The sequence below is a fragment of the Actinia tenebrosa genome, unplaced genomic scaffold (genome assembly GCF_029948245.1).
Source record: "Actinia tenebrosa isolate PJP-AT-01 unplaced genomic scaffold, QUT_ActTen_1.0 PGA_scaffold0__85_contigs__length_37466705, whole genome shotgun sequence".
Classification (NCBI taxonomy): Eukaryota; Metazoa; Cnidaria; class Anthozoa; order Actiniaria; family Actiniidae; genus Actinia; species Actinia tenebrosa.
This window is the reverse complement of record NW_028292569.1, coordinates 9,757,831-9,781,980: the sequence shown is the minus strand read 5'-3', so window position 1 is coordinate 9,781,980 and position 24,150 is coordinate 9,757,831. Positions and strand designations below refer to the sequence as shown.

Genomic DNA, 24,150 nt, shown 5'->3' with positions numbered 1-24,150 from the left:
TCGCCTCTTTTTTTGGTCTGGGAAATGGGATTTTATGCACTGGGAATAGGGTTTACAAACATTCTTAAAAAAAGAAAAAAGAAAAAGAAAAAAGAGACAGAGAGAGAAACAATCAGAAAATGGGATTGAGATTTGAGCAAAACATAGCTGGGACTATGGGATTTGGTCAAAATGGGGTCGCTGGTAAATGGGATTATTAACCCTCTTCAGGACCCTCGTTAGGCTTACGTGCCTTGAAGACCAAAACCATCACACGGTTGGCTCAGTTGGTTAAGCATCAGACTGTTGTGCAGGAGGTCGTGGGTTCAAGCATTGTGTGACGCTCTAGGATACCAATACCGTTATCCTCCCCGAATATCCTACCTTCCTTCCAAGAAAAGCTATGCACAACAACGAGTAACAATACACTAATGACAACATTTATTTAGAAACTTGATTAACGATAAACTCGTAAAGTTATAGATCAAATATAAACTGCAACTAGACTCAAGAAAGGAATTACTTAATATAAATGTTCACGCTCAAAGTTCAACTTTACTTGCTTGCACCTTACTTGACTTGCTCTAAGAAACTTTCTGTCCAATTCTGACTTATTTTCCCTTCCCCACGTAGCGCTGCAGATTAACCCACTACGTCTTTGAATAGTTGAAGAGGTTCTCAGCTTTACTCCTTCGGTAATGATTCTCTCGTCGCTTCTCTACTGAACTGACTAATTTATCGACTTACAATGTGATAGCGTCCTATACTTCAGTACAATCTTAAGGACGTTCATGGCAATGCTCATGCGCATCCTTCCTACGCATTAATTTAGTGAGCGCGCGTTCATCGTGATGACGTCATTCAAAATCTCATAAAAACGTCTTTTATTCTCCTTAAGCTCTAAAACTAAGTCGGGTAACCCCTTTTTCATTTCGTTTTTTTTTTTTTTTTTTTTTTGAAAGTACTCGGTAATACCTAACTTTAGAGCAAAAATTTGAAAAATCTGATAAGTTATGTCCTACTAGTAGCGAAAAGTGCCGGCTCCGAAAACCCAAACATTAGATTTAACTTTAATAGACCTATCCCGAATTCGTTTGACTGACCACAAAACAATGGTTTGAAGTCGAGACTGAACTTGATTCTTTTATTCATCAAGTTCAACCTCGACTTAAAACCATTGTTTCGTGATCAGTCAAGCGAATTCGGGATAGGTCTATTCAAAACATATTTGCATTTATATATTTGACCGACTAGTTGGATTTGACTAAAAAAACGATCCCTCTCGCTCTAATGGCCTATGAGTCAATATTAGTCAATAACCAATCCGCGTGCCTTCTGCCTTATGAGCTTTTGAATCATAGCCCATTAGGGCTCAAGGACATATATTGCTAAAAAGACGGGGAAAAGACAAACGGGTTTTCAAAGCCCGTCCGAATATTAAACTGACTCTTTTTGATTCGTTTTTGACCTTACCTAACCTTAGCTACTTTAAGTTATCACTGAAAAAATGTTGAGGCCCTGTGATTAAATTGAAGTCAGTGTCATCAGAAGCGCGAAGCACACGAAAAGTACTACAATCTTCTGGTACTCTGATTTCGCTGCAGCGCCTGATATTGAAAAAAAAGGTAAGAAAAGTTAAAAAAAAAAGCTATGTAAGTAGACGATATTCAACTTGTTTATCCAATGGAAATTATGCTGAGTGAAACAGGCTTAGTCCCTGAAAAGCAGCCCGTTCCCTAGAGTCGAACTGAGCTGTTCTCTTTATTAAGGTCTGCTGAAAAAAGAAATGTATAATTTGATTTCTGTTATTAGAAGAAGAGAGCATACTTACTGTTGGGTTTTGCGGTGACCATCGTTGTTCCTGTAACAAAGATTACAAGTTTGTTAGTCAGCTTTGTCTCTGGATTAACACTTATTTATCGGTGCAGAAAGCAACACGACACGACACAGTCTGTTATTATAAGTAGATAGCATACTTACTGTTGGTTTTTGCGTTGACCGTCGTTGATTTTGGTGTGTTTACCGTCACTTGCCCTGATAATAAGATATTACGTTAGTTAGTCAACTTAGCCTCTCATAGTTATAAGCAGCATGGCATAGCATGGCATAGCATGGCATAGCATGGCATAGCATGGCATAGCATGGCATAGCATGGCATAGCATGGCATAGCATGGCATAGCATGGCATAGCATGGCATAGCATGGCATAGCATGGCATAGCATGGCATAGCATGGCATAGCATGGCATGGCATGGCATGGCATAGCATGGCATAGCATGGCATAGCATGGCATAGCATGGCATAGCATAGCCATACTTACTAGGCAATACTTTGAGCTCTTGTATTACAGGATCCTCATTTTCGTGCTTTCCTTCAAGACAAACAGCAGTGTAGTAGATCTTTTCGTCATTCAAGGATATGTCTTGCAAAACCGTGGCCGATTTTCCTTGCTCTAGGTTTTCTTTTGTTGGGAATTTCAGACGAGAAAGGAAAGGTTTGCACATAGCGTCTTTGTCATACGGCTTATACAGCAATTGTGTATCGTGTATAGCTATGACACCGCATGGATTCCAATTGCTACTATTCCTCCAAACACCGAATTCAAAACGACGTATACTCTCGCTTGCGTTGTTGAGCTCACTGAATGTAGCGTTGTCGCCTTCGGTATAAGTAAGTGAACTTGGAACCGCGTAGCCTGCAAAACATAGATAAAAGAAATCCAAATTTTGAATAACTTGGGCAGGTACACAACATACAAAGACAGCACCATAGTTAACAGATTAACTATGACAGCACAAATTCAAACTGGGATCCAACCTACAAGGGATAACATCAAAGGAAAATGAAAGCCCACCAGAATAGTCGAAAAGAACAAAGGAAAAGCCTCAAAAGATAATCTGCAAGTAGAACTACGAACAAGATTTAAACTTAAACCTCTGCATGGCCAATATAAAAGACAAACAAGTAAATCAGATGTCGATAAACAAACAAACAAACAAAAACACACACAGCTGGCTGCGCGGAACAGATCTAAATTCTGAATCGGAGGGACTCATAATTGCCGCACAACACCGAGTGCCTCCTGCGAGATACTACGAAAAACACATCCTTGGTAAATATGTTGATACTATGTATGTAGAATGTGTAACGAGTATGACAAAACCATTCATCATATTGTTGCTGGGTGCCCAGTACCGACTTCCAAGAAGTGAATTCATAGAAAAAGACACGACAGACGTGGCACCTACATCCACTGGAAACTCTGTATGCACTATGAATTTCAAGTTGCGAACAGTTAGTATGAACACCAACCAGAGCCGGAAAGTAATGGACAGTGGTAATCTTATGGGATCTGCAAGACGACAACGGCAAACAGACCAGTATATAATTGTTAAGGAGAAGATCATAGACAAATTTTAGGAATGTCAAACAACTACCAGGAAACATAGAAATCGCCAAACTGCAAAAATTCGCACCACATTGAACTGCACATATCATTTGAAAAATCTTAAAGAATCCTAGTCAACTACGATGCACTGCGCTCATGTGTTATTGTTTACATCGTTCGCCTGCAACGTTCTCGAAGCTTCTTCCATACACCGTTGGAGCAAACGTCTACACAAATGTCCTCAATTTTCCAAAGTTTCCTTCGTTGTTCATTCCACAGCAAGAAGTTGAATTTTTCAGAGTGACTCTTTGTCAAATTATGAGGACAGACACATAAAAATCTGATGTCAATTTGTTTTTTACAATAACAAAAACGATCAAAACTTCTCATTTTTAGCCATCAAAACAACCAACGGAAAGAGCGCGCGCTCGTTGACGTCAGCTTTATCTGTCTGTCCTCTTATTGATGATAAAAAATAGCCAATCAGCGCGCGAGAAATGTCTAAGTTATTGTAAAAAGTTTCTTATATTTTTGAGACGACAATATTTTGTGGTATTGACGTCTCAAATCAAGTGTTTTGATTGGCTATTACGCGCGTGTTTTGACAGCTCATTGTTCTTGTCATGCAGCCAATACGAAACAAGATGGTGCTGAGTGAAAAATATTTTATTCAAGCAAAGTTGAAATCAAATTCGTTTACATTTTGAACGTTCTTCATCAAACTCATGAAAATTCAAGTTTATCACTGGAAAAAAAGGAGGGAAGCTAAAATAAGGTAAGTTTTTCTCGATAAAAAAATGTTCGCTTCAAAATATTTATCTTTAAAAGCAGCAATGTTGTTGTGCTTTCAAAAGCGAGTAAATTTCAAAAACGGTTTACAATCGTTTACATTAATTTGGTACTGAGCAAATGAGCTTCAAATATTCATAGTTTTAAACCTTTAACTTACATCCATAAAATTACTCTTTTTACAATGATTTACAAAGTCATTCTTTGTTAACAGTTATCTGAATTTGACTTTTGGTTTCGGAAACATATACATTTTACATCTCTTTCAAGTTTTCTTGCTACGTTTTTGAAAGTAAAAAAAAATTCTGTTCAAAACGACTGCATTGAAAAAGTGCCTGCGTGATCGATTATTGTCATAGAAACAGGAATTTTCACGTTGAGAGAATTTATTGTTTCATCATGAAAACTGAACATTTTCATGCAAAAAAACCCCAAAAAATTACAGGAATCGCGATACAAAACTAATTACGATTTTGAGACGGCAATACCACAAAATATTGACGGCATTGGTAGAAAATATATTCTCGTATTGGGCTCCGTCGCTACGCGACTCCGCCACAATACGGAATATATTTTCTCCCAACTAGCCGTCAATATTTTGTGGTATTGCCGTCTCAAAATCGTTATTTCAGAGCGAATTTTGGACAATTTTATTCTCGCTCGCTTCACAAAACAAATGTGTCAATTTAACTGTATTTTTCATATAACGTGCTTGGATTATCCTAGATTCTAACAGTAATGATAACACCGTCAAAAAGATGAAAAAACTTACTGACGTTTCGGACGCTAGTCCTTCGTCGGAGTAAAAGAGAAAGAGGTGGTAGAAAGGAGTGTATATAAGATTGAATAAGACAAAAGAAACCAATGAGAACAAGGTAGGAAAGGTTCTAACAAAGTATTTTATTTTAAGATTATTTAAATGTTTAGCGTATTACGGCCGAAAATCAAACAGTGCTATTTTTAGTTTTTAGCTTTTTTCTCCTCATCCTCAGGTACGATTTTTCTGAAATTTTCAGAATCTTCTGCGCGATGTTTCATATGCTTCAAATTTTGGATCGAATTTTTAAGCGGCGTTATAACTTTTTTTCTGCCCAAGGCTTTCCATCCAAATTTTATGCACGGGCTGCAATATTACTAAATTATAAGATTCTGAAAATTTAATAAAATTTAATTTAATACTGTTTATTAAGATACAGCTGAAATTTATTTGATGATCATGAAATAAGATCCATGCCAGTACGCCATTAGTCCCGGTTAATGGTGACGGAGGCTAGAGTACTAAACATGCAAAGACACAGGGCTGAAGTCAGAGTGAAATCGGGACGAACCTGGCCGGGACCGAAGCCGTGCCGAAGTCGGGCCGAACCGTGCTGGAGCTCGAGTCGCGCGGCTGATGGGTAATACCAGATCGGTGTCACAGGGATTTGTGTTCCCCCGAGTTATGTGTTCCCCCGAACACTGGGCACTAGTGTTTTGTGTTCCCCCCTCCTCTCCCTATGAAACATCTTTTGACACGGTTCTCTCCTCCAGAACAAGGACATTTTAACTCTAAATTCGAAAAATAAATCAGTGGACTGTTTCTATTGTACATCTTTACCGTATAACCGCGTGATCCTCTACTGCCGTTGGTATTTTGAGAGATAAAATTGTATTTACCGAATGCTATAATTCAAGCGAGTTCTTTTCTTGGTCTTTCGGCAAAATTCATATGCAAAATTTCTTTGCTCAATATTATCTAGCCCTACATGGGCGCCGAAAACAGATGAATGGCACTCCTCAAAGAACCTAGCTTTGCTTCTCTTCACGTCCTCTGATTACCACTCTCTTTTTCCCTCCTTTTTCTACGTACCATAGTACGAGATGCTAATGAGTTTCTTCGTGTGCAATTATTTCGAGCAAGAACTTCTTGTAAAAAATATTTTTCTTTATTCACAAAATCAAGAGGATGTTCCTTTCGGCATAAATAGGTAAAAACATTATCATACTGTGAAGCTTTCATGATTTTTTGAATTCGTTCGTTGAATTTAGATTTGAAGAAAATTCTCAGATTTAGCCAGTTTGTCACAACCGAAAACCAATCATTTATAGAGATTCCTCGTTCTGGGGGAGAGAATCGTGCCAAAAGATGTTTCATAGGGAGAGGAGGGGGAAACACAAAACACTAGTGCCCAGTGTTCGGGGGAACACATAACTCGGGGGAACACAAATCCATGTGACATCGGTTAACTGAGAAAAACAGAGAAATCATAAATCTCGTCGAGAAACAGAGAAATCTCGTCGAGAAACAGAGGAGATCTCGTCGAGATACATAGACATCTCGTCGAGTTCTCGTCGACTTTTTGTCAAAAAACTAAAACTAAAAATATTTCTCGACATACTTGGTATGGAACATGAAAGTACAATTAAGAAACTCAATCTATGGTGTGCATAATTCAATATCTAGTATGACCATTTGAACAAGGTGGTGAAAACTGAAAGGCTTTTGGCAGTAACGGCATTCCATACGTTAACCGAAGTTTCGTCAAAAAGCGCTTGGGTCGTACACGAGGGTACGGTGTGGCATACAAGAATATATAAAAGAATATAGAGCAAGTGCTTGATAAGTACTTGAAATATACTTACATTTACTGATGATGCATGCGCTGAGTAATATCTTCAGAAAAACCATTGTTTGTTCCCTCATCTGAACGACTGAATGATTATGCAAAATCTGTTTACAAATATACTAAAATGCGCATGCGCATGCGCATGCGTATACATCAGCCAATAAAATGCCGTCTTGGGTGGTCATCACAATGCATGGACACACTGAGTTTGTGGCTCAGCATTCTACCATTTTGAAACTAAGCAAACTCAACTTAATTTTGAATAATTTTACAGTAATACTCTTCAGTTAGTTTATTTCTTTATATTCTATTAATATGTGGTATTTGGCATACTTCACAGGTTGCCTGAATCAAAAGACTTGCATGAAACATTATGTATTTTTAACAATGAACATCACTATAGTAGTTAGAAGGACCATATTTGTAGTTAGCTCGTTGTTTTACTATAGTAGTTAACTTGTTTCTTCAGTTGACTCATGTGTAGGTGATGCAAAGAACTACAAATAAGGAGCCGGTCATTAATTAGAGGTGTGAGATATGGTTCAATTGGGTAGGAATGTCATTAGTTTTTCTGCATGCAAACTCAAAGGGGAGTCACAAAAATGTGTACAAACGTTTGAGGGGTTTACTATTTTTCGTGCAACGTCGTCTGGATATTTAATATCGAAACAGGAAAAAAAAACATAGAAAAATCAGTATCAGTAGAGCCACACCATACTTCTAGCATGTTGGCATGATCGATTATTTTGATCGAGATTTTCTTATTAATTTTCACTCTTTTGAAACAGCATCAGAGTATGACATAGTTAACTATGTACTGTCTCCTTCGCTTGTAGCATTTTTTTTTCACTGGGGAGTTCATCCTTGAACAATTTCTTCACTAATATGGCCTGCAACACCCTCCATAATTATAGGAATTCATTCCCTTATTTATGGCAGACTGTGCTGCCTTAGTTTGTTTGACACTTAAAATACAGTGGCATTTCTTTGGGGGGATGGGATGCATGTTAGACCTATCTAGTTTTGAATTCAGTTTATTCTACAAATCGTTATTTATTAGTAATTAACTTTCGATGCCTTTTTCCTTGCTGCGTGTGTTAAACATTGCTGTAGTGCTTTTTTTATTGGTCTTGAAAGGTAGTGATTTCATCGTCAGAAATGGTTGTCATAGCTTTTAGTATAGGTACTAGTTCTTCATTTCGATAAATGATGCTTTTTGCATTTCTGTCCAGAACTGTGCTTACTGTAAGACCTCAGCTCACACCAATTAACTATGCTCACACTAAACATAGGTAGTCTTTTTTTAAATGTTATTACTGTCTATCTTAAGACTCTTTTAATGCTTTCATACTTTTCTATCAAAATAAAATCTCTAAGGTTTTCGGTGTTTTTATTAAGATACATATTCTCTTGATATTTACCCAATAAGAATATTCTAAAGTTTTGAAAGAAAGAACAAATTATCCCCTCACCTCCCTGGTGAGTAGTGAGCACGCAAAGGCTAAAGGGATCTCCAGCCACAGTTCAGTCTGAGCAATGCATTCAGGATTTCAAAAAACAGTGAGGTCCACAAAAACCTTCATCTTTCATCCAAATATATCCACTAAAAACCTTCAATTCACTCCAAGATAGGTCAATAAGATATATATCTACCTCTAGCTACTTGAAAAATGGGGTTTAATCCGAGACGTTTGTGAATTCATGTGATGAAAACCTTCACTGTCCAATATGGTGAGCAAAACGAGACTAGAGTTGAATACCTCGTCTCAAAAATCACTAAATGTACTCTATTTTTACTTTATTCCTAGCCATGGAGTATCCCAAGACCCTGTGAGTTGGAAAAATGGTCACACATTCTGCAGTGAGTGTATTGAACTGTGGCTGAAGACGAGCAAGAATTGTCCATTGGATAACACTCTGATCACAACCTGACTGTTTATAACATCGTGAATAATCTTTACGTCTACTGTTTTGCTCAAGATGAGGAGAATAAGGAGAACGGTGAATCAAAAGCAAAGAGGAAAACTTGTAAGTAAGACTTTCTTTTTCAGTTTGTTATCAGAGGATTCATTTTAGAGGGTTAGGATATCGAGCCATCATCAATGTAATCTTTAACTGCTAGGTTTGGAGGGGGAAGGGGGGGGGGGGGGGGGGGGCATTTGTATTGTCATTCAATCTTAAAGTACAGATAACCCCTGTTTTAATATTCCCAGTATCGAGTCTATATAAAGTGAATAGTTCAATGATAAAACATTATTTGCATTAAGTGTTTGAGCTAGTGTAGTGTAGTAACTAATAATGCATAAATATTGGACATTAGTAGAAACAAAATCGCACCAACCTTCTCGTGATTAAAATATTTTTCAAATGCGGTTTGTGTTAACCAGTTAAGTCTTTGTATGTTTTAATAAGCCTCAAATGAGGTCACCTCCAGGTTTTAGGAGTTCATGTTTGCACTTTTGACCTTGATAGAATTTGAATTTGAATTTTGCAAGTTGAAAATATTTAGGTAGGTAACAATAGAACCATGAAAAAACCCTCCAAGCACAGGAGAGAACCTCTCATAGGATGAACAGTCCAGGAATCAAACCCCCCTAATTGGCCTCTCATTTATTTATATTTACCAAAATACAAGCATCCCTCTCTTTGAGGCATAAGTGCTTGGGTAGGCCAGGATCAAAGTCATGGTTTTAATTTACAGACCCCACTTTTAAATGCATTAACATTTTGGGCTGTGACTAATTCAGATTTTTCCATTGTTTTGTCCATGGTAGAAAGCTGTATTGTATATATTGTTTTTTTTCTCGAGAGGAATTTTAAAGGATCTGTTGTGATTAGGATTGGATTCCTAGGCTTAATAGCCCATTGCCAAGCGAAACAGCACACAGGATTCCTTGTGCTGACCCCCTGCGTCATTGTATGCTTATATATAATAGACTGTGATTGGCTGTATGCTAATTAATTCTTACAGCACACTTGTTGTTATTGGTCTGTGAGCTCCCATCTGGCTTGAATCACCTTTTTGCCAAGATTTGAACGCACTACTTGCATATGCACTGTATAGTCACTCTGTCAACTGTAAAGAAATAGACAACAAATTATTTTTCAACTCAAATTTCTATGGCGTTCCATCCATGCCAAAATTCATAGTTGACATTCGATATTGTAGTTTAAGTATTCTTCTTGGTTTGTACGATTGGACATTCAAGGTTAGATATTTTTTACGGCGTTTTCACAATTCTACTTTGTAGTTAAGAGTATGTCGATATTGTAGCTGAAGTATTCTTGTTGGTTTGTACGATTGGACATTCAAGTTCAGAGTATTGAACATTCAACTTATGAATATCCAACCGCAATCCACTTTACATGTCGTCATCGCGGGCTCAAGGTACGAAGACTCCTCAAAATGGCGGGATAAAAACATAGTAAGTTTAGCTAATTTTCTTATCCTTTTTTCATAAGAGAAAAGTGTTAAAAATTCAAAAAATATACTTAACTCGATTATTCATATACAGAATAAGAATTTTATACTTTACATCACTATTAAGAAATTTAACTGGGAGGAGCAGAAGAAAACAACCCAAAAGGGTTAAGAGAATAATTCTGCATCTTGAAACTATATAACTTTCAAATAAGAACTCATAAGGGGGAAAGTAGCAAACTAAAATAGATTCAATACACATAAAAAGTTAGAATAAAGTGAAGTTTGAAGTAAATTAAAGCAGGAAATAAAGATTTTCCCAAGCCAGTCATGAGTGAATGTAAGAATATGGAGTTTATAGATATTTTGAAGGATAAGAATGTCTAATAGATTTTAATACTTTTTAATAGATTTTAATAAAATTTACTCTTACACTTCTTAAAAGAAGTGTAAGAGTACTATCAGCATTTGGACCATAAAGTGTGGCAAAGAACACGATTCTTATAAGATGGTTCTGTTTTGTTTGAAGCTTTTTGATATGTGCATAACTTTCTTAACTGTACAAGGGGTAGATAATACCTTAATTTAGAGATTATACCAGTATTTCTTGAAATGTTTGACCTTACAGTACATAGAAGATGTAATAATTCCATGATAAGGGGTCGTAATATGGTCAGTTTTTGTAATAGATTGATTTGATATTTTTATGCCAACATTTCCACATTTTTTTTTGATGATTTTGGTATTAGAGTGCACACTCTGAAACCATGAACATGAAATAGTACTAATTAGTACTATTTCATGCAGAATTCTTTGTTTCCTATTGTTTAATCATCACTATTTAGTGCTAAAAATTAGTATTTGTTTTACAGATTTAGTGTGAGCACTCTATCATAAAGTTGGTCTTTTTAAAATTGATGGATAATTATTTGTTTGTATCACACCATTTTTTTTACTTCAATTGATTCTGTATTAACTAGGGTTTTTTATAGTTGGGAAATATTTTTTGAGGAGGCAAGAATAATTGTTGTCATCTTCAAATATTTTGAATGATACCAGACTAGAACAATTTGGTAGACCATTTATTCTATAAAGGAGGAATAGTAATGGCCCTAGTGCAGATATCTGCGGAATTCCACATTTCATTTCTTGTTTGGAGGATTCCACATCTTCTGTCCTTACATACATGTATTGCATCCTGTTAGATAAATAATTTATAAACCAATCTACAGTAGTTCCTTGTTGGTTTTTGTTACATTCATGATAATTTGTCTTATCAGCCATAGATTTAATACATATGTTCCGAGCTTTCAGCCTACTCGGCCATCCTTAGGGAAATGAAAATACCTTGTGTGCCATATCTTTCAAGTTTTTGCAATATTATCTGATGTCTTACTGTATCGATTGAAGGCTTTCGAAAAGTAGAGAAAAATACCACAAGTAAATTATCATCAATTGCTTTTGCAGGATAAGATGTCTTCACTTACAGTACACATTACAAATTAAAGTAAGTCTTGCTTTGCCCAGAGAAGTGACAGGTTGATAAATGGAGTAGTTGCAATCAAGGAGGATTTGAAGACATTGAAGTCTACTTTGAGAGATGTAAAGGTAACTATGCGTTAATACATTGATTTGTAACCTTAATCAGGGCCGTAACTAGGGGGAGCACAGTTAGTACGTGCATCCCCCCAGGTTGAACATCTTGCTAAGATCTTGTTAAGATCTTATAAGAATCTTGCAAGATCTTAAATAGGATCTTACAAGATCTTGTCCAAGATCATTCCAAGATAATGAATAAACTTGCCAAGTTCATGCATAAACTTGCCAAGATCATGTAAGATCAGGCCTGATCTTACATGATCTTGTCCAAGATCATGCAAGATCAGGCCTGATCTTACATGATCTTGGCAAGTTTATGCATGAACTTGGCAAGTTTATTCATTATCTTGGCATGATCTTTCATGCTTTTGATAAGATCTTACATGATCTTGGCAATATCTTACATGATCTTTCATAGTCCTAGTAAGATCTGTCATGATCATGGCAAGATCTTATTTAATCATGGCAAGATCTTATTTAATCATGGCAAGATCTTATTTAATCATGGCAAGATCTTATTTAATCATGGCAAGATCTTATTTAATCATGGCAAGATCTTATTTAATCATGGCAAGATCTTATTTAATCATGGCAAGATCTTATTTAATCATGGCAAGATCTTATTTAATCATGGCAAGATCTTATTTAATCATGGCAAGATCTTATTTAATCATGGCATGATCTTACAGGAAGTTGGACAAGATCTTTTATTGTTATGGCAAGATCTTATTTAGTCATGGCAAGATCTTATAAGATCTTGGACAAGATCTTTTATGGCCATGGCAAGATCTTACAGGATCTTGAACAAAGTCTTCTTTCATAGCCATGCCTAGATGTTACAGGCTCTTTTCAGGATATACAGGATATTTTAAAGATCTTTCAGGGTCTTCTGCAGGAGGTTATAACAAGTTCTAATGGCTTGCAAACATGATTTCTGATTTCAGGTAATGATGAAACTTGTAAGGCTTTATTATAATTATGTAAACTTTATTGAAAACAAATGTATCAAATACTGATAAAGTACATGAAAATTTAAAAGCTATCTTAGATTAAACTTAAATTTCATGCAAATCTCTACTGACAATATTCTATGTTCAACAATATTCCATACACATTGCTTAAATGTTTTAAACACAGGAAGAAGAAATGTTTTAAACACTTTGAAGTAATGTGTGAGTCATATTGAGCTAAACAAACAAGAAATGAAAAGTCGAAAATGCAAAATGTGAATCTTGATTAAAGCATGGTTACCACCATTTTGATTCTAATTTTAATTTGCTATTAAAACTATGATCAAATTTATCATAACTGTATAATGACAGATACAGTACAGTTTATAAAGATTTGTTACGACAATGACTATTGAAATAGTTAATATAAGTGACCTTCTCATTTGATAGTGAAAAATTAACTAGTAACTAACTCTTTCATTTCATAATTGAGGAATTGAGTGGATATAGCACAAAATTGAATAGAACACCCTGAATAATTGTAAGATAGTGTACTCATTTTCCCTGACAATTTCCTGACAATTTACAATTTGTTGCTTCTCTGAACTTTGTCTCTGCCATAATTGGCATGCAGGTGACCTCTAAAACAGAAAAAAAAGAAAATTAGTTTGTTTTCTGAATGATTAGGTTCTATTTCAGAAAAATATTTTTTAATTTTATTTTTGAGTTACATAAACCTTATTCATGTATCAATATTGCAAAGGAAATAATTTCTTAAGAATTACAGTATTGCCTTAGAAAAATTGAAGCGAATGCTTCATTTTCGAATTCTTAGATTGATCTGAGTCAGCCTTTATTTCAAAGCCATGGAAATATTATTAAGGTTACTGGAGACCTTCAGGGATATGTTTCATTTAAGACTCTCTACGCAACACTTTAAATAAAACCCCATAAAACTATATATCGTTTTAAAGGTCATATACTAATGATTCAGAAAATGATATTATTTAAAAAAGAATTTTTAATTTGAAACAATGCTGGAGCCTTAAACACAAATCGGGCACGTTCAATAGAGGTGAACTATTGGACATTGATTTGGCGCATATAGCCAAAAGAGTTTCACCATGTGAATAAGCAAAAGATAAACTACAAAAGGGTGTGTGCGATTTTTGATATTTTGCTTCTTTAAAAAGTTATCAAATTTTAAAGTTGTAACGTCGAAAAATTTCAATGCCGGTTAATGTTTTACTGCATAAAAGACGAAAAATATCAAAAATCGCTCATACCCTTTTGTATATTATCTTTTGCTTATTAACATAGTGAGGTTCTTTTGGCTATACACGCTAACGCTAATGCCATTAATTCACCTCTACGAAACGTGCCCGATTTGTGTTTAAGGCTCCAGCATTGTTTCAAATTAGAAAATCACAAAACGACCTTTCAAACGATACATAGTATTAGGGGGTCTTGTTGAACGTGTTGCGTAGAGAGAGTTTAAGACAAACATACCCCTGAAGGTCTCCAGTAACCTTAACTAAAGTACACTTATATTGCGCTGATACAAATTTACATTTTTATCTGCTCAAGTATGTTAAAGTGCTACTACGACGAAAATCGCTCAAACTTGGATTCAGCTGAAACTTCCTAAGAATACTCTTTAAAGGTCCAATAATCACTGTATGAAGTGTTTTCTCGATATTCAGGACGAAAGTATGATATTTTTACGATTATTTTTTGGAGTCTGTGACGTCATACACTCAACATCGAACATCGCTCCATACATTTCTTTGTAGTTTATGATCAAAATATCAGTAGTAAAGGGAGAAAGAAATACCCAAACACCCCAAAATATAAATCATAGTCACAAGTAATGTGAAATAAGCACATTAGCCACCCTTTGGGCTTCATAGGAATAAAATAAATTAAGGATTTATATACAAAGAAATATATGTAGCAATGTTTGATGTTGAGTGTATGACGTCACAGACTCCAAAAAATAATCGTAAAAATATCATACTTTCGTCCTGAATATCGAGAAAACACTTCATACAGTGAGTATTGGACCTTAAAAGAGTATTTTTAGGAAGTTTCAGCTGAATCCAAGTTTGAGCGATTTTCGTCGTAGTAGCACTTTAAGGCTAGGTTTTTTTATCAAATCACAAAATAGCTTATATTTTCTAATAACTCGTTAAATCTCAAACCAGTGAAAATAAAGTTTGGCCATCAAGTACTGATTAATTAGGGTTTTTGAAATTTAGCGCGGCATTCTCCAAGAGAAATTCAGATCCAACACGTATTTTGAAGAAAAAAATCTAAGTGGCATCTCGAAGAGAAGATCACTATACGATCCAACACTTTAAAAGAATTCTAAGTTAGCGCGGCATTCTCGAAGAGAAGATCATTATACGATCCAACACTTTTGAAAGTTAGCGCGGCATATCGAAGGGACGATCACACTATACGGTCCAACACTTCTGAAAGAATAAGCGCGGCATTCTCGAAGAGAAGATCATTATACGATCCAACACTTTTGAAAGAATTCTAAGTTAGTACGGCATTCTCGAAGAGAAGATCAGGTCGATCCAACACCTTTGAAAGAATTCTAAGTTAGCACGGCATTTTCGAAGAGACGATCAGATGAGATCCAACACCTTTGGAAGAATTCTAAGTTAGCGCAGCATTCTCGAAGAGAAGATCACCGTACGATTGAGCACTTTTGAAAGAATTCCAAGCTTTTGAATTTAGCGCGGCATTCTCGAAGAGAAGATCACCGTACGATTGAACACTTTTGAAAGAATTCCAAGCTTTTGAATTTAGCGCGGCATTCTCGAAGAGAAGATCACCGTACGATTCAACACTTTTGAAAGAATTCCAAGCTTTTGAATTTAGCGCGGCATTCTCGAAGAGAAGATCACCGTACGATTGAGCACTTTTGAAAGAATTCCAAGATTTTGAATTTAGCGCGGCATTCTCGAAGAGAAGATCACCGTACGATTGAGCACTTTTGAAAGAATTCCAAGCTTTTGAATTTAGCGCGGCATTCTCGAAGAGAAGATCACCGTACGATTGAGCACTTTTGAAAGAATTCCAAGCTTTTGAATTTAGCGCGGCATTCTCGAAGAGAAGATCACCGTACGATTGAGCACTTTTGAAAGAATTCCAAGTTAGCGCGGCATTCTCGAAGAGAAGATTACTATGCGATCCAACACTTTTGTAAGAACTCTAAGTTTAATAGCGTGGCATATCGAAGGGACGATCACACTATACGGTCCAACATTTTTGAAAGAATAAGCGCGGCGTTCTCGAAGGGAAGATCAAAGTCTAAATTTCAAAGTTTGTGCGTTATTCTCATAGAGATCAATATATCGCTTTTTTAAATCGTAAAAGTTGTATCAACTATATTTTGGAATAATGGGAAGACAAAACTTACCTTTGTTCGTTTATAACTGTTCTTGAAGTCATGGTAGCGAGATAGTTTTCCGTTTTTTTTCCGTTAACCTTCTTTGACGCTTGAAACTATTTGAAATACAACAAGCACGTGAGGACTCTTAATCTTTGAAAAATACACGTGACTCTGTAGACCAATGAAATTTTTCTTGTTATTTGATGCCCTTTTCTGATTGGCTCACACACGAGAAATTGTACAAAATGTTTCCTGCGATTGGGATGCGCGGGAAATGCCTAACACTGACCAACGATTACATAAATAGTGGAGAATCGAGAGTAAAGTTCGTGACTTTTTATTATTCAAAAATATGAAAGGCAGAGGAAGGAACAGTTTGAATTGCCCTATTTCACTATAACGTCACATCAAAACAATCTATTGTTTGAACGCCCGGGGGGGGGGGGGGGGGGGGGGGTACTCCCCTATTTTCGCTATGCGGGTACGTGCCGCCAAACAGGGTATGGAACAGGGTATATGAAATCGCGCTCGCTCTGGGACAGGGTATACGAAATCACGCTCTCTCCTCTCTGGAACAGGGTATCGATTTTCGCGCTACCAGAAAAGGTTATGGTTTTCAGCGATCTTGCTCTGGAACAGGGTATGAATTTCAGCGATTTTACTCTGGAACTGAGGGTCAGGGTTCAGAGGGCTCAGCGGCACATCCGTACCCTAAACTGGCAAGAGTACCCCCACCCCTGGGTTTAAACGCAAAGGATCATGGTCGTCCGACGGGGTCAAATCAATGCAAATTCACTGAAAATTGTTCTAAAACCTGTATCAATCCACGAAGACAAGTAGAATAACCAGCAAATGCTCAGAATATTTTTAGTGCATATTAACACATATTATATCTGAAAACCAGGCTATTTTATATTAAACTATTTCGCTAGGAGCAAATTTTGTTGAATTTTCTATTGAATTTGGTGATTCTATCCCCCACATAAACAAGCAGTGACGTCATAGTGAAATAGGGCAATTAATTAAACAGTTACTTAGGCAAAAAAGCATGAACTTGCATATTGCTGATAAAGAACTGAGCTGTTCAAGTGATGTCTTGAGCAGCTCAAGCGATTCAGACGAAGATGTTTGTGATGGCCATAAAAAGAAAGAATTGATCAGTTCAACCTACCCCGACAAAAAAATCATGATGTCTTTGAAGAAAAAGAACCCAGCAGTCAAAGGGATTCCGAAAAAGATGTTAGGGATATCGACAAAGGCAACCAACCAAGCAGTTCAAGCAATTCCGACGAACATGACAACAAACTGAGCAGTTCAAGCAGTTCTGACGAGTATGTTTGTGATACTGCTTCACTTCACCGAAACAATATTTGCAATCATTTTGCCTTCCAATGTTGTGAATCAGATACTGAATCAGGGACTTCTACAGGCTCCAGTCCAAGTGATGAAGTCAGTTCTGATGATGAAAGATCTTGCAAAGATAATTACAAGATTTGGAAAGATCTTGATAAGATCATACTAAGATCTTGACAAAGATCTTATTAAGATCTTGTTAAGATCATGTTAAGATCATGGCATGATCTTGGCAAGATTTTATAAGTTTATAATTTTAAAAACTCTGTTAAGAAATGCAAGATCTTATCAGGATCTTGACAAGATCTTTAAAATATCTTGAAAAGATCTTGTAAAGATCTTGACAAGAATTTGATAAGATCTTTTAAACTATTGTACAAGATCTTGCAAAGATAATGACAAGATCTTGGAAAGATCTTGATAAGATCATACTAAGATCTTGACAAAGATCTTATTAAGATCTTGTTAAGATCATCACATGATCTTGGCAAGATTTTATGAGTTTATGATTTTAAAACCTCTGTTAAGAAATACCAAGAACTTATCAGGATCTTGACAAGATCTTAACAAGATCTTGCCAAGATCTTGAATACCTAAGATCTTGAATAACTTAATACAAGATCTTGCCAGATCTTTCATGATCTTGCAAGATCTTCCATGATCTTATCAAGATGCTCAACCTGGGCCCCATAAAAGCTTAAGGTCTGCACATCCACCCCCCCCCCCCCCCCCCCCCCCCATTTTTTTTGGTTCTGCTTTCTTTTGGTTACCTTTATTATTATTATTATTTTTTTGTTTTGGTTCTGTTTTCTTAAAAGAAATGATCAATGGTCCAATTTTATTCGATGTGCACCCTCCCTGTAAAAGTTCTGGTTATGGCCCTGTTAATCTTTGGTCGTTTTCTTTCTCACTGCGTTTGCAGTGCAGACACTCTAACTAGGACCACTTTTACAAAGTTAACCAAGATCACTACATAGTGACAACTGTAGCCAATCAGGCAGGAGATCCTAAGTTGACCTCCGCCAATCACAATCTTTCATTCCCTAAGTATTTTTTATGATATAGAATTCAGATCTAGGTGTTTTTGCTTGTTCATATTTTGTAAAATGAATCACAGTTAGTCTGTCCTTAAATGAAATTAATTTCTAAATTGGTATGATAAATATATGAATATAGAAATAAATCCCCCTTTCCTTTTAAAATTTCTTTTTAAAATATACATTGTACTTGCTAGGTTGCCCCTTTTGGCTGAGATCAATTAGCCAATTCCCAATAGCGTGTGAACTTGACATAATAAATGTATTATCTGCAGATTGTTATCAATCTGAATTAATGATAATATTTAACTTATTTTATTCATTTTTGATGATTATTGTTCATCGTTGTTTCTCAGAAAACTTTTAAAGATCAACTTGGCAGTGCCAATAGTTACACATGGACAATTCCTGACTACCCTACTTTATGCAGGAAGTATACCTATGCCTCAAGCTTCCAAAGTACGTGTAGTTTTTCCTGGTTATGTGGTTACAGACTTAGATTATCAGTATCCCCTAATGGAGATAGAGAAACAAGTCATTCATTCCTCTCTTTATACCTAAGATTATATAAAGACCATTTGCAGACTTCTGGTGTTGTTCATGTGGTGCCCAGCAGTGAAGCCACTATAGGTTTCAGGTCGTGCCACTCACCCGCCAGTATCCAAACCTGCCTTTTAACGTGGGGCATGAGATATACCAGCTTCTCAGCAGACAATGTCTGTCCAACATTGGTCAAATGCCTCTTTTAGACAGGACACACAAATGAGTCACATGTGGCCACTCATTATGCATGGCCTAGTCAAAGGTTGAACCCTGAAAAAACCTCTGGACAAATCTAAGTCAGGGCACAGCCAACTCAAAGATTCAACCATAAAACAACCTCTGGGCTGATCTAAGTCAGGGCATGGCTAATAAACTCACAAATTGAACCCTGAAACAATCTCTGTGCTGATCTAAGTCATGGCACAGTCAACTCATTGAATTTGAATTTTCATGTCTAGGTTTATAAAGAGGTAGTAAAAAACTGAGAATCCAGAGGAAACCCAATCAAACTAAAACCCAATCAACCTGCATGGGTTATATTGTCGATAAATATCAAAAGCTAAAAAAATATACACCAGCGTTTCAGCAGACAATGTCTGTCTGTCCAACATTGGCACTTATCTGGCCAAATGCCTCTTTTAGACTTGACACACCAATGAGTCGCATGTGGACATTCTTATGGATGGCAGGGCAGACTCAACCTTAAAACAACCTCTGGGCTGATCTAAGTCAGGGCATAGCTAACTCAAAAATCGAGCCCTCAAACAACCTCTGGGCTGATCAAAGTCGGGCATGGCTAACTTCCAAATGAAACTGGGAAACAATTTCTTGGCTGATCAAAATTTTGGCATGGTCAACTCATTGAATTTGAATGTGAGTTTATCATGTCTAGGTTTATAAGGAGGGAGTAAAAACCTGAGAATCTAGAGAAAACCCAATCAAAGGAGACACCTATAACAAACAACTCATATTTTACAACCACCACTCCTCATGCGGGGCTCTTCAATAAGGTTCCCTCCACACGCACTACCACTACATTCTACATTTACAACATACAACACTCAAACTCACATGTACGCAGGGAGGAAACCGGAGATCCCGGAGAAAACCCTGGTAGCAATAGAGAGAGCAACACAACAAACAAACTCAACTCACATATGATCCAGTCTGAGCCAGGGCTCGAAAACCGGACCAAAGTGGTGAGAGGTGAGCGGTAAACCACTACGCCACCCAAACAAACTTTTTGAAGTAAATGTTTTTTTTTCCATGCCATTTAGTAAAACTTTTTACCAGATTAACTGTAATCAGCCAAGTGCATGGTTTCAATGATGTCACTCATAAAAGAGTGGAAAGTGCTAATATGGTCAAATTTTACTATCCTATGTTAATCAAAGTACATGCAGGAAACTAGCGTTTTCCATATACACCACATATGAAAAAGAGTGTAAGACTGTGAACGAGCACCGCAAACAATGTTTTAAATCAGTTTATTTGTCGCAATTAGCTTGCGTTTTTAACTAGGTAAATATCTTTAACTTTATGTATTATTGTAAATTATTGCACCTAAAGACATTTACCAAGTTAAAAGCACGAGCTAATTGCGACAGATATACTGATTTAAGCAATTAGCTGAAAATTTACATTTTTAGGTCAGGCACTGAAAAAGTAGTAAAATACAAAAAGAGGAGTGGGGAGACAAAGGGGTAAAAACAAAAGATAAGATAAAGAGAGCTCATAAATAGAATGCAAGTAAAAGAATTACATTAGAGTGTCTTGTTTATGACAGAAATATATCTCATTAAAAAGTTTTTTCTTGAAATTTTTCGTAGTCGAGTTCTTTAAATGTTCACTCAAAGAATTCCAATATTTTGTAGCAGCAAAGTTATAATATCATTGAATAAACCATAATTAGTTCTCGCATATGGTAAAGAAGTTTGAATTGGCTGCAAGTCTAGTGTTATAACTGTGTCTGCTATTGACGCGTTGTCTATGGCCAATTGTGTCTTTCAATATATACTGAATAATGTATATGTACTAACCCTAAAACTTTAGAATTTCTGCTGTATTTAAAAATGAAAAAAAAAAAACTATCTCTAAAAGGATTCATTAATGAACAAGTATGTGCTTCCTTGCAAAATTTTTGTTACTGTCAGTGATTTATCATGTTTTAGGCAATAGGATGAATGTTGAAACAATATCAAGTGGCACCCTTCTGTATACCCGTCTTTGGTCTATCCTTTTTTGGGGTAGACCATAACTTGTAAAAGTTCTTGTTCATTATGATTACTGTTTGCAATATTGCATTACACTATTAATGAGGATTTCTCATGCTTCTATGAATGGCCAGGTTGGAGCAAAAGAATTACATATAACAACAAGGGGGGGATATAAAATTAAAGTACGGCTATCCCATATAAAGACTTGTCTAACCCTTACATGTAAGAACTTCAATGTCTTATAATCAGGTCCTTATAACAATAATAATTATTGCTATCTTGCAGCTAAAGCAAAGATTGACTTGTAGTTACCGCAATAAATAAGTTTAGACTAAGGATTTTGAATAAGTGACAAATGTCCTTATACATACATATTTCTTCTTTCAGCATTGCCAGTTAGCAGTTTTTTAACAGGTTAAAAAACTAGTTTTTTAACAGGTTTTTTTAACACCACCAACAACAATTTATTACTTCAATACTTTATTTATTTACAATATTACTGTAAATTCATTACAATAATCTGATACAACTACACTTTATAACTCTCATATTCATAGAATTATTAAGGCAACAGACAACTTAAACAACTCGAATGTAAACTTCATTGTTCAAGTCTGTCTTTCTTTTATTCCGTTTGAAGACTAATCGTGCGCAATTAAGGTTTTCATAACTTTCTTGGGTTGTATTTTTGCACCCTGTACTATGATTATTTCATTATGTATTATGTGCAGGTCATATTTGTGAATAAAAAAAAATAATTCGAACCTACTTTGTTTCATGACAGTTTTTAACATCGAACTAAGCTGTACCAATCATTAAAACCTTGTATGCGCCATTTAGGATATCAGTAGAAGCTGTTAGGTCAGTCACTCTCTTCCTTTTTAAATCATAATCAACGCGACTTTTTTTGAATGATTCACCGAGGAACAAAACAAGAAAAATATGTAGATGATGGCTAGTGAACACTAGCGTGGACTGCGTCGGTGTTTCTAATGAAACAAGTTATCGTAGAATTATAAGTTTAACACCGTAGTGAAAATGGAAACTGACGTTTCGGACGTTAGTCCTTCGTCGGAGTCAATAGAAAGTAAGAGTGAGAGAGATGTTTATATAGTAGAAGAGAGAGAAAACAAACCAATAAGAAAAAAGCAAGCCATAAAACAAAATGATTAAAATGGCTAATCTTAGAACACTGTTTAAGTGTGTCACTCAGATTGTTCCATTCTTTCATTGCTTTATACTGCAATGTTTGCTTTTCCCAGTTAGTTTTGGGTCGTGGTAAACCAAACTCGCTTCCATGCCTCGTGTTGTAGCCATGCTCATTGAGCTTAATCAGCTTTAGATTTGATGATGATAATCTGTTTTTACATTTGAATATATGTAAACATCGATGGTAGTATCTGAGCTTACTGAATTCCATCCAATTACGTTCTTTCCGAGCATCAGATGCTGAGGAGGGTGGAGGACGATCCAGTATGATCTTGGCCGCTTTGTTGCGCAGGGTTTGAAGAAATTTCATAAGCGTGATATTATCTTTATCTCCCCAAACAATATCACCATAATCAAAAAGCGGTAGGACCAAGCTGTTGAAGTACAAGAGTCTAGTGAATTTAGGCAAAAGATGTTTGATTCGCTTCAAGAGACCAAGGCGTTTGTTGATTTTGGTCATCTGTTTTTCAGCATGAGCAGACCAAGTCATATTGCTGTAAAAGACCACACCAAGGTACTTGAATTCTTGAACTCTCCCGATGTCTTTGAGGTGGACCTGTATGGAGATGGTGGAGATGTTGGTCTTTCTCTTGCTTCCAAACAGCATGGCTTTAGTTTTGGTTGCATTCAGGGTCAAATGATTGATCTTAAACCAATCACCAACCAGCTTGAGATCTTCATTAAGCTTATATTTTCTATGTCAGGAACTGAGGAGGAGAAATAGTACAAGACTGTATCATCAGCGTATAGGGATACTTGAGAATGGCGGACAATATTAGGAAGATTATAGATATACATTTCCATAAAGAGTAAGAGCACGTCAAAATTAACAGGTTTCTGTAGTTTGGCTTTGATTGGCTAAATAACAGCTAAATTATAAGCATCAAAAACACCAAAAATTACAAAGAAATTTTGTTTACTAGCTGGAGACAAGCGTCCCCAGTAACCGTACCTTACATTTCTTTGTAATTTTTGAGATGTTTGGGAGGTTGCTGCGCAACAGATAAGATGAAACCCTAAATCTTGAAATTCCAGAAACTTTAAAATGTTGATGTACTTGTCGCGAATTCACGGGATATGCTAATTAAATGTCAAAACGTAGAGTCACGTGACATGTATGAACATGTTGTAAGCACAGGCAGCCCAAACAAGATTCCTGTGAATGGTTTGTAAGGTAATGTATGGGAGTTATGATAAAGTTACGAAAATAAAATCTTCCACTCAACAATTTGCTTCAAAACTTGTTACAGTTGTTGCTTTTACTTTGTTCAGTCTTCTGGCGAATTTTAACCGCGATTTGAGTCCGTTTAGTGTTTTTTTTTTCAAATCCACTCTTCTCTACCTAAATAATGGGAAGGCTGGAGACTTATCACCCGATATCGACTACATCACTTTAAAAAACCTTTAAAAACATTTTCTCTCCCCCTTTCAACCGCAATAAAAATGCAACATGTCAAAGGAACGATAATTTCTCTATTATAACATGTATTCTGAATGCCACCACACCAAATATTTCCAGAAAAATCCTGGCTTCAAGTCGAATATTTTATTTCTTCTACAGCGTGTGATCGATGGTGTTCAAACGGCAGTTGTAAAGCGTGAAGCGGGTCATGTTACATACTGCATTCTGATTGGCCGAACGTGATACCACGCTCGA

General features: G+C 36.2%; 1 protein-coding gene and 1 long non-coding RNA gene across 4 annotated transcripts; one reads left to right on the top strand and one right to left on the bottom strand.

Moving 5' to 3' along the window:
* Positions 1–420: 420 nt before the first annotated feature.
* LOC116291009 (uncharacterized) lies at positions 421–12,146 on the bottom strand. The gene is made up of 6 exons (XM_089031974.1): positions 12,082–12,146; positions 3,228–3,331; positions 2,300–2,674; positions 1,960–2,013; positions 1,811–1,840; positions 421–1,586 (listed from the first exon to the last, which is right to left on the bottom strand). The coding sequence occupies exons 1-6, from the start codon at positions 12,144–12,146 to the stop codon at positions 1,504–1,506; spliced, it is 711 nt and encodes a 236-aa protein (XP_088888100.1). The 3' UTR covers positions 421–1,503.
* On the top strand, positions 4,077–23,721 carry LOC148913417 (uncharacterized). 3 transcript variants are annotated; one of them, XR_016119691.1, is made up of 5 exons: positions 4,077–4,142; positions 8,571–8,790; positions 11,651–11,791; positions 18,882–18,984; positions 22,965–23,721. It is a non-coding gene; the product is annotated as an uncharacterized LOC148913417 (long non-coding RNA). The 3 variants fall into 3 exon arrangements; XR_016119690.1 differs by lacking the exon at positions 4,077–4,142 and adding an exon at positions 4,901–5,031; XR_016119689.1 differs by lacking the exon at positions 4,077–4,142 and adding an exon at positions 8,252–8,493.
* Positions 23,722–24,150: the final 429 nt, after the last annotated feature.